Source organism: Pelobates fuscus, chromosome 2 (assembly GCF_036172605.1).
Source record: "Pelobates fuscus isolate aPelFus1 chromosome 2, aPelFus1.pri, whole genome shotgun sequence".
Classification (NCBI taxonomy): domain Eukaryota; kingdom Metazoa; phylum Chordata; class Amphibia; order Anura; family Pelobatidae; genus Pelobates; species Pelobates fuscus.
Genome location: NC_086318.1, coordinates 218,732,823 through 218,750,390, shown reverse-complemented (window position 1 = coordinate 218,750,390; position 17,568 = coordinate 218,732,823). Strand labels below are relative to the sequence as shown.

Sequence of the window (17,568 nt, the reverse complement as noted above, 5' to 3'; positions counted from 1 at the left end):
CTATGGATAGTGAACTGGGTGCAAGGGTTAAGAGCTGGCCTTAGTTTGACTTACTCTCGTTAGTTAAAATTCAGTTTTTCCCATTTCTACAGGGGTTTTGCAGGGTATCACATGTCACAGCCACACAGTCTCTTTACTGTCACAGAGAGGTCAACGTCCCGCCACACAAATTTGTGGCTACAATCCCCCCACCAGCCAAATCATAGGCAGAGCCTCTCATCCCTACTTGGCAATTAGCAGGGATCTACCTGTCCCGGACTAGTTAAGATCTTCGCCAACGGCACTAGCTAGAAAGCCAGTTCTATATCCGGAATTTAATCAAGGAAAAACGAGAGGATGACCAAGAAAGACAATCATCCCTACCACTAGCAGCGCATCGCACGTCCTAGCTTCCACGTCTGCGCCTTCAAACACCCAGGGTAGTGCCATCACTATTGCACCTACACCCACCACTTAACGCGTTATTGCCCCTGCACACTCCGTCCCTGCCTCCATTAAGAAAGATAGATATTCTTGAAGGGAAGGACATCAGCCTAGTCTCTCTACTCCTGTCCTCGGATTCCATATACAATTTAAACTACTTTAAAAAAGAAAATATATATATATATATATATATGAGATCCAAAAAAAGTAGCGCTCACCGGTCTTTAAAAAAAATAAAAATTCTTTAAGTCAGGATAAAAACCGTTTGGGACTTTCCTCAGGGTCAAATAACAGGATATTTGCGTATGTGTGTGTGTGTTTGCAGCTATAAATATTATAGTGCAAGCATATGAATGTCCTCTACATTAATCACTAACATAATGTAATATATTATCAAACTGAATGTACTGAAGTAACCACTACTCTTCCTGTTATCAGTATCAAATTAGAATTCTTAAGGTATTGTATAAATATGCCAAACGAGCATATGAATGCTCTCTACAGTACTGTCTGGCACTGAACCGTATGCTATCAACAGCGTATACTAGAAAAGATAAAATAAACAATTTGTCTAATGACCTATGTTACAGCATAAAGATGCACTCACCATTAATCACAATTGTGCTGCAGTAAAATACCAAATATAGTGTATTAACAGAGCTGCTATTCATTCACATACTGGCCCAAAGTTATACTAATAATATGAAATATAACAGTGCCATAAATAGATCTAGTGAATGTAGCATATGTTGCATATGTTAACTCTATAGCAATGTGATACAACCAAGCTTCTTCAGGGATCTGCAGACGTGGGCATATCTAGCAAACCTATGAATGCCAACTCAAACAAAGTATCCTATATCATCTAATGAAACGTACTGAGACAATCACTATACACCTTAACCGAACCAAATCAAAACGCTATTATTAAATATGTACCAAACTAGCATAAAGATAGTCTATGGTTCTAGCCGATACTAGCCAATGTGCTGTAAACAGCTCATACTAGGGAGGCTGCTGCCTTCCCAATCACCTGCTAAAAGTAACAATAGTAATAACGCAAGACTACACAATAAGGTGACCTATTCTGCTCAAATAACAAGAGTATCTATTTTATAGATACTATTCAAAAATCATAGAACTATGTCAAACAGCATTCGCTTACAACATGCTTGTTATTGCTTACTAGAGTGACTGTTACTCACTACGTCCAGACGAGTATTGAACAGGTGAATGGTGGACACTAACCGGAATCAACATATGGACTCCAGCCCAATATTGTATAATAATAATCGTAAATAAAAAAGAGAGAAAACTACAAATACAAATTAAAGTAAAAAATAAACATACAAATAAAAATGAATATATTGGCAGATATGTGTAACTACAAAAACATTGAATATATTACATTTTCATTAAAGCCTTTAGGGGCCACTGTGTCTAAAAAGTGAATCCAGTACACTTCTCTTTGTAAAACAGTCTTAGATCTGTCACCTCCACGGGGTAAAGGTGGGACATGATCTATGGCCATAAATCTCAACGTAGGTAGCCGATGTTGCATTGCTAAGAAGTGTTTAGCAACGGTTTGTCCGTATGTTGGTCACGGAATGCCGTCATAATCCCTGAGCGGTGACCTCTAATCCTGTCCCGAAGTGTAAGATCAGTTTTTCCCACGTATGCAAGGCCACACGGGCATGTAATCATATAAATTACGTGGTCTGTGGCGCAAGTGATATAGTAACTGGTGTGAATACGTTTGCCAGTGTGTGGGTGGGCAAACGATGCACTAGGTAGCATATGAATGCAGGTTACACAACCTGCACACTTGAAGCAACCTTTCTTTTTAATCTGCGTGGCTTTTTGATAATGTATAGGATCATTGCAGACCAGCATATCGCGTAAGTTCCCATTTCGTCTATAACTGATTATAGGGTATTTTTGAAAAATAGATGGAAGATTTGTATCCGCTTGAAGTATGTCCCAGTGTTTATATATATATATATATATATATATATATATATATATATATATATATATATATATATATATATATATATATATATTGTATCCTTGATTTGTGTTAAAGGAAGAAAGAGTCCCTTCTCTTGTGCATCGTTGAATTTTCTATGTGCGTTCAAAAGCATTACTTTGCTTTTTGTTCTGCTAAAGATAATATTCGAGGTGTATAGCCTCTTTCCAAGAATCTTTGCCGCATCTGCTGTAATTGAGTTTCCATCTACTTTGTGTCACTATTGTTCCTTAAGACTCGTAAACTGAGATGGGAAGGGAATCTTTGAGGTGTTGCGGGTGGAAGCTTGTAGCCAAAAGTAGTGTTTCTGTCAGTTTATTTTCGGTGTAGTGTGTAACCTATCCCCTCCTCCGTTTTGAACAGTGAGACATCCAAGAATTGGATGCTATTGGCTTCAAAGGTCAGCGTGCGTTTTATAGGTAGCGGTAAGGCATTCATTTCCTGGACCATTTTACATAATTCTTCTGTTGTGTTCTTTCAAATAAGGATGTTGTCCACAAAGCGAAAATATTTAAATATTTTTGTGTTGTACGGGGAAAGAATATGATTATGCTCAAACCATGCCATGAAGATATTAACATATGAGGGTTCCATAGCCGCCCCCATAGCTGTTCTGGAGATCTGCAGATAGAAATTTTCCTCAAATTGAAAGTAATTGCAAGATAGTGCTATAGACAACCATTCCAATAGGTACTCTATAGGTGGTCCACTGCATAAAATGGATTTCAAGAGTTTCTCTAACGGCCAGTAATCCCTCACTTCTTGGTATTACCGTATATAGATTTTGTACATCCAAGGTTGCAAAGGTGAATTCCATATTAAAGATTTTTAATTCCCTTAATTGTTGTAATAAGTCCTGTGTATCCTTCAGGCATGTAGGGAGTTCTTTTACACATCCTTGTATATGATAATCAAAAACTTGGCTATAGGTTCCAAGAGTCCCCCCCCCCCTCGCGGATACGATTGGTCTACCAGGGGGATACTGCATAGATTTATGGACATTGGGTAACGTGTAAAGAATCGGATGGATCACGTTTAGACATTTTGCTGTGTTTGAATCAAGGTAACCCTCTTGTAGTCAGATATCAATCAATTGGTTCATTTTCTTCTGAAAAATCTGTACCGGGTCAAATGTGAGGCTTTTTTTAAATTTCTTTTTATATAAAGTATTTTCATCTTTCAATTGTCTCATGATTTCTTTTTTGTATTGGTGATACGACTGGATAACGATGGCTCCCCCTTTGTCTGCCGGACGGATCACTATGTTGGGGTCTAGCTGTAAATCCTTTAAAGGGAATCTCCAGTGCCAGGAAAACTATCAGTTTTCCTGGCACTGGAGGGTTCCTCTCCCTCCCACCCCCCAATCCCCGGTTACTGAAGGGGTGAAAACAGCATGAGGACGTCCAGCGACGCTCTAGCACAGGTTTCCTGTGCTATAGAGCAGGAAGTGACCTCTAGTGGCTGTCTTAGGAGGGCAACAACCCAGCAGCAGGACCGCTACCTCCGCCTTTGTGCAAGGAGGAGCACTGCCAGAGCCCTGCAAAATGACCTCCAGCAGGCCACAAATGTGCATATGTCTGGTCAGAAACAGACTCCATGAGGGTGGTATGAGGGCCCGACAACCACAGGTGGGGGTTGTGCTTACAGCCCAACACCGTGCAGGACGTTTGGCATTTGCCAGAGAACACAAAGATTGGCAAATTCGCCACTGGCGCCCTGTGCTCTTCACAGATAAAAGCAGTTTCACACTGAGTACATGTGACAGTCTAGAGATGCCGTGGAGAATGTTCTGCTGCCTGCAACATCCTCCAGCATGACCGGTTTGGCAGTGGGTCAGTAATGGTGTGGGGTGGCATTTCTTTGGGGGGCCGCACAGCCCTCCATGTGCTCGCCAGAGGTAGCCTGACTGCCATTAGGTACCGAGATGAGATCCTCAGACCCCTTGTGAGACCATATGCTGGTGCAGTTGGCCCTGGGTTCCTCCTAATGCAAGACAATACTAGACCTCATGTGGCTGGAGTGTGTCAGCAGTTCCTGCAAGACGAAGGCATTGATGCTATGAACTGGCCTGCCCGTTCCCCAGACCTGAATCCAATTGAGCACATCTGGGACATCATGTCTCGCTCCATCCACCAATGTCACGTTGCACCACAGACTGTCCAGGAGTTGGCAGATGCTTTAGTCAAGGTCTGGGAGGAGATCCCTCAGGAGACCATCCGCCACCTCATCAGGAGCATGCACAGGCATTGTAGGTAGGTCATACAGGCACGTGGAGGCCACACACACTACTGAGCCTCATTTTGACTTGGTTTAAGGACATTACATCAAAGTGTTTTTCCACTTTAATTTTGAGTGCGACTCCAAATCCAGACCTCCATGGGTTGAAAAATTTGATTTCCATTTTTTTATTTTTGTGTGATTTTGTTGTCAGCACATTCAACACATTGTTGTCAGCACATTCAACTATGTAAAGAACAATGTATTTCAGAAGGATATTTAATTCATTCAGATCTAGGATGTTATTTTTGTGTTCCCTTTATTTTTTTGAGGTGTGTGTGTGTATAGTATATTGTAAAATAAAACATTTTATAATTTATAAGGGATATATATGATTACATTATAAATGTAATTTGAGATGTGTATATATATCTAAGTACCTATAATGCAATTATATATTTATAATATATTATAAGATGCATTTATTATTTTATGATATATTATGCATCTATAATATATGTATAATTTAGTAATTGTATATTATGTAATTTTTTGCAGTGGATGTACCCAGTTGTTAACACCCCCTTCACCCGCCGTATTTATTTAAAAAAAAAAATAAAATAAATAATAATAATTTAAAACATCACTGTTATTTAGCCTGCACCTTCACAAACCCTATCAAAGACATGCAAGGTAGGGTTATTGCTGTAAATGTCTATTTTTTTTAAGCACTCCATGAGCAAAGCCCTGCACTGCTAAATTCATAAAGAATGTGCTCTGATGCTATCCGTATATGTCCCATGCTCCTCAGTGTGCCTGGAAATATTTACTTTCTCAGCGTGCCAATCTGCCATTCCTTTGAGCGTCAACGCTCTTGCAAATAAACCCGCCCCTCCCCTTTCCCCCAGCACAAATCACTTCACCAGCACAGGACGCCACGTCCAGCCAATGCCCTGCCCACCGAGTGCAAGCCAGCTAGCTCAAACCATGGCGCCACGCCCATCACTGCAGGCCCGCCAGCCTCTCCCGATTCTCGAGCCGTCAGAAGCCGAACCATAGCGCATCAGACTGTGATCCACGATAAAACCCGCCCTTTGTGTCCCCCTTCTCCCCGGCTGCCAGCCATAGCTAGCTCAACATAGGGATAGTTTGCTGAACTGCTACAAGCACTGCGCTCCCAACAGCCACCTAAAACCATATACAGAGTACTCTCAATGTATAGACAGTGCCTATAGCTATATATATACAGATTCCTATATACAGCTACAAACTGCACAATGTACATGATCATCTATAGAGAGCTGTCTGTACATAGACTTCTACTGACTGAGCCCCTCTCACAGAGCCTGCTCACTGTATATCTATAGGTAGGTGTATACAGAGAGCTGTCTGTATATGGAAATCTATTTTTCATCTATAGGTGGCTGTCCATATATAGGAAGTTCTCTCTCTACATATACAAACACCCTCTGCCAGACTTCTCAGTGTACAGCTGTAAGTATAGACAGCTCTCTAAATATATCTACTGACCCCCACTGCCAGAATCTGCTCAGTATATATCTATAGGTATCTGGCCATATACAGGAAGTTCTTTCTCTGTCTTTATATCGATTTCTTGTGTAATGTCCTTTGAGCAGGGCCTTCTTCACCTCTGGTCTTTTAATTTTATGTCAAATGTCCCCATTTTATAAAGCGCTGCGCAATATGTTGGCACTATATTAATGCTAATAGTAAGTTATATACACATACATGTATCTACAGAGACTTGTCATTTTAGACGTACAAGTAGCTGTCGAAATATGTACAATGTTTTTCTCTCTACACACACTTTATTATATATGCATCTACATAGACTCATTGTACATTTGTAGGAAGCTATATAAAGTTTTCTATACATATGAAGGTGTCTTAACCCCTTAAGGACAGACGACGGATATATTCCGTCATGATTCCCTTTTATTCCAGAAGTTGTGTCATTAAGGGGTTAATAAGCCTCACTTTCACTGCAAGATCACAGGATCCCCCATAGACTGTTTTGTTTCTCTTCAGCTGGCGGAACTGCCAAAACTTGAAAGGTACGTCCGCCTTTGGTCAAGTTTTGTCAGGCATTGATAACATGACTGATGCATATTCCCTTTTTTTTGTCTTGGTATATCTTTGTATACAGTCTACGTGAGCATTTGATAAATATTTTATCTTATGAAATCATAATTTTCCAGGGGGAGGGTGTTGCAGAGCAGTTTTAAATAGGTGCCATTGCTATATTCGCATAGATTTATGGGAGGTCCTCCTTCCTGTACTGAAATATATAGTGTGCCAAGGGCATCCTGAATTTTTGGTTTCGGACCAGAATTTTCATTTCGGTGCATCCTCCGTTTATGGTATTGAAAGGTTCCCTAGGAAGAGGAATCAAAGATGCTAATATACTGGCTTATAAGTCTTCTAATGTAACTGTTCTTCAGTTAACGTCACATTCTGCTAGGGTAATTGCTACTGCTCAGAGCTGCTACCTGGTAGTGTCTGCACACTTTTTCAAAGCATTATCGATTTAGACATAAAGGTCTCTGAGGATTCTGTCTTTGCGCTTAAAGGTACACTATAGTCACCTAAATTACTTTAGCTAAATAAAGCAGTTTTAGTGTATAGATCATTCCCCTGCAATTTCACTGCTCAATTCACTGTCATTTAAGTGTTAAATCACTTTGTTTCGGTTTATGCAGCCCTAGCCACACTACCCCTGGCTATGATTGACAGAGCCTGCATGAAAAAAAAAAAACTGGTTTCACTTTCAAACAGATGTAATTTACCTTAAATAATTGTATATCAATCTCTAAATTGAACTTTAATCACATACAATAGGCTCTTGCAGGGTCTAGCAATATATTAACATAGCAGGGGATAAGAAAATCTTAATTTAACAGAACTTGCAATAAAGAAAGCCTAAATAGGGCTCTCTTTACAGGAAGTGTTTATGGAAGGATGTGCAAGTCACATGCAGGGAGGTGTGACTAGGGTTCATAAACAAAGGGATTTAACTCCTAAATGGCAGAGGATTGAGCAGTGAGGCTGCAGGGGCATGTTCTATACACCAAAACGGCTTCATTAAGCTAAAGTTGTTCAGGTGACTATAGTGTCCCTTTAACGTTTTACAGGCGGTGGTAAAAATTAGGCCTCCCAACCTTTAAGGGATTGCTTGTTCCAGTTGTAGTGCACTACCTCTAATCTAAGGAAAAAGCTCAACTTTTACCAAGTTCACCATGTCCCCGTTTAATGTCTTGCAGTTATTTGGCTTTTGTATTTCTGGGGACTTTGTGGTATCAGCCCAAGTCATACCTAAGGAAGGAGCAGTATTAGAATATTGTTTTGAAAGTTTTATCTGCCTGCCTTTTCCGGTCCAGATTAGAGGATATTTGGGTAGTAGGGCATGATCTCTAATCTTAAAGAAATTTAAACTTACAGGAAGTAAAATGTGAACTTTTTATTTACTCCACTCCCCAAATTTGCTTTTTTTTTTTAGGCAGGGTCAATTTCTTCGCAGCTGCTCCTATTTTGCGTTTTGGTCTCTTGAAGAATTGATGAATCTGACGGATGAGAGTATTATTGATATTCTTGTGCAAGATCGTAGTTTAAACCGCGGTGCTCCACCCTCATACCCACCACCTGAGCAGTTCTTCTACCCAAGTACCTACAACTTTGGTATGTCAATTTAAATTCTGTTTTTAGTTTTTTTCCTGCAATGTAGGACTAGAGACACTTGCATGTGGTTGTTTATTTTTTTTTAATTTTTTTTTTAATGTAACCTAGAATGGAAGTTCATACATAGACATTTTTGTGTGTACATTTTTTTTTCCTAATTTTTTTTTATTATTCCTTCTCCTTGTTCAAGATGCTGCATGTCTTCTGAAAAGTGGAATAGTGCATATAAAATGTGCAGGCTTTCATAAGGAGGTAATTATTTTCTCTTCCCCCATGTTGTATAAAGTACTTATTTGGAGTCCAGCACTGATTCCATTAGTAGTGTTCCAACCCTTTGGATGGATCTTTCCTGTGTAAAATACCCTATCGTGCACTATGAATAAAGTAATCCTCCTTGCCCTCCGTTTGCATTAAAACCTTTAGATAACCACAGCTCTGATTTCCACGCCCCTTACTTGCATCACAAGGGCCTCACCCGTCACATTAGATCGCTGTCTGTCGCCAGCTTGCTGACAGATGCAACAAAATGCACATAATTTACATTAGGTAGGCCAGAACAGAGTTCTGTAAAGACAAAAAGGAATTCTTGTATCTTGCAGGAATGGTGCTACCGTAGTGACCAAAACCTATATATAATACAGATTAAGGAACAGCGCACACATAAAAATACATTTGTTGCCCAAGTCATGTGTGCAAGGTGTGCAACTCTCCACAGGCACACAATTAAAGATGAAACATTGCACATATTGACTTTTAGACTCTTGCCTCCGTGACCACCTCAAATCACTGAAGTGGTCACGGTGGCTAGAGTAACCCTTTTAATCGAACATTTGTTTACTGTGGTTTTATAAGAGGGTGCACTACATGCTCTCCCTCTTAAGTAAGCCTCAAATTATTCTATTGTTGCACAGATTAAACTTCCACTTCAGTTTTGTCTTATGAACTTTGGTTTTCTCTCCAGACATTGCACTTCTTAAAGAACTCAGGATATTCCTTAAATGAAGCTATTCCTGAAGGCTTTAACAGATGTCTTGTAGCAGGCTTGCTCTCTCCAAGACACACTGATGTACATCCTGCTAACTTAAGTCAGGTACGTGTTAAGATTGTGTTGTATATTTTTATTTTTTCATGGTACATGGAATGTGGTTCTTTAAGGAGAAACTGCCTGTAGTGACTGTCTGACAGTCACTAGAAATATTGCTGTTTTTCAGAAATGCTTGTTTTCCGTTGGTCCACAGGATCTATGCACCAAAACCGATTCATTAAGATGTAGTGGTCTTGGTGCTTAGTGTCTCTGCAAACCTAAATACTCACGTAGGAATCAATTGGTTATTTTCAGTAAAACCTCTTCATTTCTAGGATGAAAAATTGCAAGCAGTCCTGTCAGCTGCTGTTGATACTAGTTCCCATGCACTTTTAGCCAGCTGTATCAAGCATTGGACTTCAGAAGGTAAAAGCAGGTTACTTTTTCAAAGTCTCAATTTTGCTGTTTAACTTTCCGGATTCATATCTAATTTTTTTCCCCTGTTCTACTTTAAAAGAGCAACCAAGATGTGCTGCTAACCTGCGCTTTGTTCTGGAGTGGACATGGAATAAGATGACTTTGACGAAGGAGGAGTTTGACAGACTTTGTAAGTAGTCACCTGATGGCTTTTCTTTGTCAACAGTTTAATGAGATATCTTCTGCTTAGTAAGATAATTTAAATTATTTCTTTTCCTCACTGCAAGTTATATCGAACTGTATTTTGTAGGTGTTCCTCTTTTTGACGGGTCGTGTAATTTTATTGATCCACAAACACTTCAGTCTCTTCAACACTGCCATCTGCGTTTCAGCAATCTGACAACTGTTTTGAGTTGTTTCTTAACAGAAGCACAGGAAGTAACCATACAAGGTACCTAATTTTCCTTTACATGCAAGTGTAGGCTTTCTGCTATTCCCAAGCAAAATAATATACATGGTTTGTTTCATTCTTCTCTTTACAGGCCTAATGGACCTAACAAACAAACAGTCTGTCGGTAGACTTTTGACACTCTATGCCTCTGTTGTCCTCTGGTTTTGTCGAATTGGCCTGTTGCCAGATAATGCAGGCAAGTGTTGTGTTGTAATTACCCAAGCAGTTGAAGTTTTGTTTTAACAAAACCTGTAATAATGGAGTCAAATACCAGATATTCTACTGTTTATCACTTAATTTGTAGAAGGGCATAATGACGAATATTTTCTTGTTATTCTGATGGGAGATGTTTAGTAAATGGTGATTAAACACTTTTTTTTTTTTTTTTAAATATAAATATCAATATATATATATTTTGTAATTCTTTTTTGTCAGATGAATCCATGCAATTAACCAGACCATACTACAATTATGATCGTACGCAGAAGTTCTATTCAGAGAGACGGAAGAAGATGGAAAATTTGTCTAGGTAATAAATATTGGTGTGGTTTTTTCCTTTTTACATTTTATTTTGAATTAAATGATCTCTGCAAACCACAGAACCTTTTTATTTGGAATCTTCCACCCCACCACAGATAAAACAAAATAAAATATTTCTTCTGGTCCACTAGTCTAAGCTCTCCTTTTAGTGTGATTCTCCTTTGTTGATTTTATTCCTCTCACTGGGTGGGATAGATGTCATGGAGGGTGGGCTAAAGAGAGAATATAGTTGGGAGGTGAGGGGAGCATGCTACTATTGCCTTCATGCTGACGTCCGATGTCCTATATGCACAGAACTGACGTTTGCCCGCCCTGAGCTTTTGTTCTAGGCTGGTTAATGACACCTTATTTATACTGCTGGCGTTAACGGCAGCAAAGTGGCTAAACTCCGTATGTACAGAGCTTTATAATGAAACAAATAACTGAAGTGGTCATGATGCTTGAAGGAACTCTTTAAGAAAAATGTATACTTTAAAAGTATTCCATGTAGATTTAAAGAAGTGACACTTATCTGTACAGAGCCTACGATTTAAAGCAGGAAAAGACAACGTGGCTCTCCAGCTGTTCTTTTAGAAAAGATCCCCTGTGAGTTGTCATTCTAATTAGGCTAGTTTTGGTCATGGGACAGGTAGGCAACTGGTGGTTTATGGCCTGATCCACAGTCATGCTTTAGCTCAGTAGATTAAAGGCCATCTTACAGTTCATCCAATTGTTCCTTGTAAATGAGGGCCTCTGCACACAGGTTTCTCCATTGCATGCACAGTTAAAGAAAGTTACCATATGCAAAATGCTGGCTGACCAACACTGCTGACATGGTGGTGCGAATGTAGATGCTCACAGAACGCACCACCATCCTGATCAAATGTAGGGCTGCGTTAAGTGTTAAAACACTCACATCATCCACTGCATTGTTTTGGTGACTGATGGCAAAGGTTAAAGCAACTGTGTCACCTTGTGGGGGTCTTTGCATATTTTGCAAAGACCCCTGATGCTGGCCGATTGGTGTGCGGTGGGCAGTAGAGAATTTTACTTACCTGATGCCGAAGATGCAGCCATCTTCGATTTTCAGCTCCTGGCACTTCATCCGCCAGGAGTCCTCGGTGGTGCTACCCACACATGCGCAAAAGTACAACACTGATGTAAATGAGGATCCTGCAAGGCTGCCAAAGCCTTTTCAGGTATTCTGTTGATCAGCAAGATAATAGAAAAAGGTTATTTGCGAGTAGTGCCCTGGTATGTATAATAAGGTATTCTGTTGATCAGCAAGATAATAGAAAAAGGTTATTTGCGAGTAGTGCCCTGGTATGTATAATAATGCAACAAAAAACAGGAAGGCAGGGGAAATAGAAGTAATATAGTGTAGTATGTAACACAATTGAAAGTGAAAGGAAAAAAAAGATGCACTTGTGTGAAAAGGAGCTACAGAACTCCTCAGGATAGCACCTGAGCTGTATGATCCCCACCTGAGGATATTTTGGTACCTCTCTTGATCTCAATATATGGTCCAGATATATATAATATAGTAAGATTTGTAGTTAGTTATATATATACATATATGGTGCAGCTAAATTTATAAAAATGAGTAAAATTGGAAGTGCCCTCACATATACTGGAACCTAGTATGGGGCTCCTTTATGCGACGTGGAGTGGTATGATCCCCACTCTGAGGTTATAGGTCCTGTGGTGTCTTATTCGTGGTTGGTTCAGGAGCAAAGTAAAGCTTTGCTCACTCCATAAGCCTCTGGAGGTACATTCCCCACCTGAGAGAACAAAGTCCAGGAAATTCATGGAGTTCCATAATTTAACAGGATTGTCCTGGATAGTCAGAATATTACTATCTTTATTAATGTGCAATAAAAAGTAAAACCATTAAAAGTAACACTTCCTATTTTACACTTTTTTTTTTTTTTTTTTTTATAATGACCGCACCAGAAATTAACAACCCTATAGAGTGTCCATCTCTGTGTTCATTTCCATATCCCTTGGCCATAAATTGAAATCATGAGACGTACCAGAATATACTCAGGCAGGGATCATACCACTTGGGTGCTATCCAGAGGAGTGCTGTAGCTCCATTTCCTGTAACTGCATCTCTTTGTCTCCTTCTCTTCTGATTGTGTAACATACTACACTATTTTACTCCTATCTCTCCGGCCCTACTTTTTTTTTTTTTTTTTTGGGCATGTACCTTCGGAGGATATACCAAAGGCCTACTCCCAAATTCCTCCTTCCACTACCTCATACTTCATACATATAAGAGGGACTTTGGCCTGGGTTGTTCCAGCTGCCTTATGGATTTATCAGTATTTCTCAACCGCTTAACCCCACCTTCTGGTGGTTCTTCCTAATTAGCAAGATAATGCATTCTTCCCACTGCCATCACTAGCAACAGTTGGAGTGGAGGAAGTGATAACATTTTACTGTGGTAGCTCCAGTTTTTGTTACATTTTTTTTTTTTAACTTGAGGGTTTACTATAGGGCAAAGTAGTCCCCACATTGTCCTCTATCTTTCAACACGGTCTGAGCATTTCATAAAGAGTTTATATTTATGAAATTCGTACATTTTTTGTTGAGTGAGAGATACCTTGCAGTTTGTATGCCAAAAATATTACTTTTATTTTGCAGTGGGAAGTGGAAAGCTAATTCCTTGATGATTGATGGAATGACTTGCCAGTTTGGAAACCGAATTGAGCTGCTGTGGAGCAGGGATGGCACAGGAAAATACCCACCTTCGAGCTTACAAGTCAGATATTAAATTTTATTTTGTGTTTGTGTAAATACTATGCATGTTCCTCTGAATGACTAACACATGTTTTCTTACAGGCACTTCTTGATTTGTACCTCATTGAAACTGCAGAAGAAATGAGCAAACATGCTATTGTATCCTTTGTCATTAAATATATTTTAGAATGAGGAATAATTTTTTTTTTTTTTTTTCATTTTTTTTTTTAATACAAGAAGCTCGGGCAGGTGTAAGTTTAGCATGTTATTGCAGATGTTTTTTTAAACACACTTTCTTCATTGTGCAATTTTTATGCAATGCTTCCACTCAGGGAAAAGTATTTTATCGTAAAGGAGCACTATAGTGCCAGGAAAATAAACTTGTTTTCCTGGCACTATAGGGTTATTCGGTCCCCCCTCCCGCTGGGCTGAAGAGGTTAAAACCCTCCGCATGCAAGGCTAGAGCCGCGCGCGCATTCAAACCGCCCATAGGAAAGCATTACTTTTAATGCTTTCCTATGGACGTCAGCGTGTCCTCAATGCGACTTTCGCATTGAGGGTCACGGAAGTGGCCTCTAGTGGCTGTCAGGGAGACAGCCACTAGAGGCTTGGTTAACCCTCAATGTAAACATAGCAGTTTCTCTGAAACTGCTATGTTTTCAGCTGCAGGGTTAAAACTAGGGGGACCTGGCACCCAGACCACTTCACTAAAGTGGTCCTTTAACAGCTTGATCTTAATGGCTAATTCTCCAAAGTGTAATATCATTTACGTTTAGAAAAGGTTTCTACAGAGCATAATTTCTTTAGGGACCATTTTGCAGTCTAATAAAAAAAGACAATAGTCCTTAATGTGTTAATATTCTTCGTTTAAAACTGTCCACTGAAGTCGATGTACATGTAGTGCTGCATGCTTGGCATTTGCTAAAAGTATTGGCCCTCCCCCAGCTTTCTGCCTTTCTTTCCATGAAAAAGGTTATAAGGGATCCACGGATTTCTATCTCTTTCCCTACAGTTCTGATGTAATCTGCAGCAAAAGCAGGAGCCTGTAGTCAGGCCATGATGCTAATTCAAAATGCAATGCACGCTCAGGAGTCCTTTTTCATTCCACTGTTACAACAAGACAACATGCATTTGAAGACAAAAATAAGGAAAATAAAGTCCTTTAGGGCTCAGCACACAGATTCTGATGCAGACAAGTAGGAGAAATCCTACTTTGCAGGCAGATGAAAAATCACCACACAAGATCTGTGTACAATTCAACAAGGATATGTAATAAAATCCGACCATCTTTCTCCACAGTGTTTTCTATGTTTAGGGGTTCGTTCTAGACAGGTAAAAGAAGCTCTTTGCACAGCTGTCTCAGACCTCATTAAAAAAAGCGTCATAGAAAAGGTTCCAAAAGAGGAAAATAAAAAGTAGCCTTTTTAAGATTGTTCCTGGAAAAAAAAGTTATTTTCGTCTTATGTTAGACCTAAAAGGTGAACAGATGTCTATTAAGAAATAAGTTCAAAATGCAATCCATTCTTTAATCGCGTTATCTGAGAGAAAACGTAATACACATTGTTCTGTACCTAGACAACTGGCTTCTGATTGCAACATCTACAGAACTAAAAAGAAGCGTTATGACCGATTCTTCTTACCTAGAAGATCATGGTTGGGTTATAAACAAAGAAAAAAATTCCACTTATTCCTTCTCTGAAAATAACTTATGCAAATTCTTTGTTTATTAACCTCAACTTTTCTTGCAGTAAATTTGGGAAAAAACACATGTGACCTCTCCAGGAAAATCTGTTAAGTCAGTGGCAATATACCATCAGGGCCCTCTGTTTGTCCTCCTTGTGGAGAAGAGTTTGGTGCCTGAAAGTCCTCACAAATGATGCTTTATACACAGGCCTGCGCTGGAGGGATGTCTTACTTTACCGTCCACCTTCACTACCTTACCAACCCACCGCATACTTTACAAATGCTTTCCAAACACGGGAATAGGTTGTATATAATCTTGTCACCCTGTGCAGTACCGGTCACATTAGGGGACTTCCTCATAAATAGTTGACGCCACCAAAATTTCTCGAGCTCCATGTTTTCCATATTTGCTAGTTTTCAGCCCCCATAATTTTTTAATTATTTTTGCTGTAATCACTATGCATATCCTTAATTTTCTGTGGTGTATAATCTTGTTTTAAAAGGCGTATAATAGTGTGCAGTATCACTATAGTGCATCAAGAACCAGTGTCTTTCATCATATGATCTCATGTCTATATATTTATCTTGCTACTTATGAACTTAGATCGAGCTTATTGCTTAACCCCTTAAGGACACATGACATGTGTGACATGTCATGATTCCCTTTTATTCCAGAAGTTTGGTCATTAAGGGGTTAAACATTTCTGTTAAGAACCACTTTTTTTGCCTCTGGAGTGTCACCACAGGTGTTCAACTTTGGCTCACTATCTTTAGTTCACTTCAGGAGGCCATTGTAATTGCAATGAGTTTGAAAACACCAGTAACCATAACATAAAAAGGATGTGGAAAGTGAAGGAGAGTGGCTTTAGCAGATTACAGGTTTGACATGGGAGATCTCTGTCCAGAACAGTGCATTGTAAGGAACAGCTAAGATACTGAGGCACCCTCACACTCGAAGGCATCTGCTAGAGGACCTGATAATGAGCAATACATTTCAAATACAACCGTGGAGAGGAGAGAGATGGGTGTGTGTGTATATATATTTCTGTGAGGATTAGATAAAGCCAAGACCACATCATTTGCAAATAATCCTGTTTCTATTCTTTTCCATTAAAGGTATTCTATAGCGTTAAAAAAACAAAGTTGTATTTCTAACACTATATTGCCCTCTGGTCCCATCCTTCGCTCCCATGCCCCCCACCAGTTGTGGCTCACAATGTGTTAAAAAAAAATAAAAAATCTGTAATCACCCAATTCCAGGGTGGATGTCCGTTAGTGCTCTGTATCATTCGACGTAGGGTCCTAATGCGTAGGTGCAGCAATAGCCTCAAGCGCATTAGGTCCTTTCAATAGGAAAACATTGAATCAATGTTTTCATGGACGTTGGCTGTTCTCATGTAGAGCGTGAGGACATCCGCATCATTTGAGTGCGAAAAACTCTCAGAATTGCCTCTAGTGACTGTCTTGCAGAGTTTCTCAAAAACTAATGTTTTACATTGCAGGAATAAGGGAGACAGGGACAGTGCACCCAGGCCATGTCAATGAGATTAAGTGTTCTGGGTGCCTGTAGTGTCCCTTTAACAAATCCCCCTCAATATCTACAATGGTTACCATTTTCTGTTACATTGCGAAAGTATTGTCAATGTTCGAGAGAGTTAAGACTGGAGGAAATGTCACAGGGAGCTTAAACAAAGTGCTTGTACAAGTTAAAATGCTGACTTTTACCAGTAGCGTTATAGACATCGATGGACATTTCATTAAAGGTTATGACCAAATTTCTAAAAGTACAATTTTCATTGCGTAATTAACCTTAACCGGTTATCTATCCAGACCATTTACTTTCTGCTGGATATTATGTATTCATTACCAGACAAACCGGATTCTTCAATTGACTCATTCCCCACAGCCTTTTCAATTCCATTTGGCCTCATCAAACTTATTCAAGGGTTTTGGCTTCTGGACCGTAATGATTGTCAGGTACGTTTGTCCAACTAGGTTTATTTTATTAAAGCATTGGAGTATGTGGAAATTATTTTTGTAGGACTGCACCTATGTGTACATACTACTTATATATGCTGCTTTTCATGGGCGTCATCCATTTTTATGTTCGTTGGTATCAATTGTTTATAAGGGAGGCCAGTGAACACATGCTACCCTAGCAGCCGCTCATTGTGTGCTTAAAACACATGAACAGTCTTTAACCATGGCCTATTTACTTTGTTCTTGAAAGATTTGTTTATTTATATTTAATCATTTGTTAAATCCTATGTTATCCTCTGATAGGCACACGTTCTCACATTCAAATTATTTGTTTTAATTACATTTAAGCCCATTCAGCCTTTGGTAGAGCTAGAGTGGATTGGCTTT

The 17,568-nt window shown here is 39.4% G+C and overlaps 1 protein-coding gene across 1 annotated transcript in view; it reads left to right on the top strand.

Annotated features, from left to right (window-relative positions):
• Positions 1-17,568, top strand: part of AHCTF1 (AT-hook containing transcription factor 1) — a 132,432-nt gene that overhangs the window by 56,424 nt on the left and 58,440 nt on the right. Inside the window, exons 10-20 of the mRNA XM_063443190.1 lie at positions 8,187-8,365; positions 8,556-8,617; positions 9,327-9,455; positions 9,725-9,815; positions 9,907-9,996; positions 10,117-10,257; positions 10,349-10,453; positions 10,693-10,786; positions 13,423-13,540; positions 13,621-13,677; positions 17,032-17,178. Coding sequence (XP_063299260.1) covers positions 8,187-8,365; positions 8,556-8,617; positions 9,327-9,455; positions 9,725-9,815; positions 9,907-9,996; positions 10,117-10,257; positions 10,349-10,453; positions 10,693-10,786; positions 13,423-13,540; positions 13,621-13,677; positions 17,032-17,178 — 1,213 coding nt within the window. The remainder of the gene's footprint in view (positions 1-8,186; positions 8,366-8,555; positions 8,618-9,326; positions 9,456-9,724; positions 9,816-9,906; positions 9,997-10,116; positions 10,258-10,348; positions 10,454-10,692; positions 10,787-13,422; positions 13,541-13,620; positions 13,678-17,031; positions 17,179-17,568) is intronic.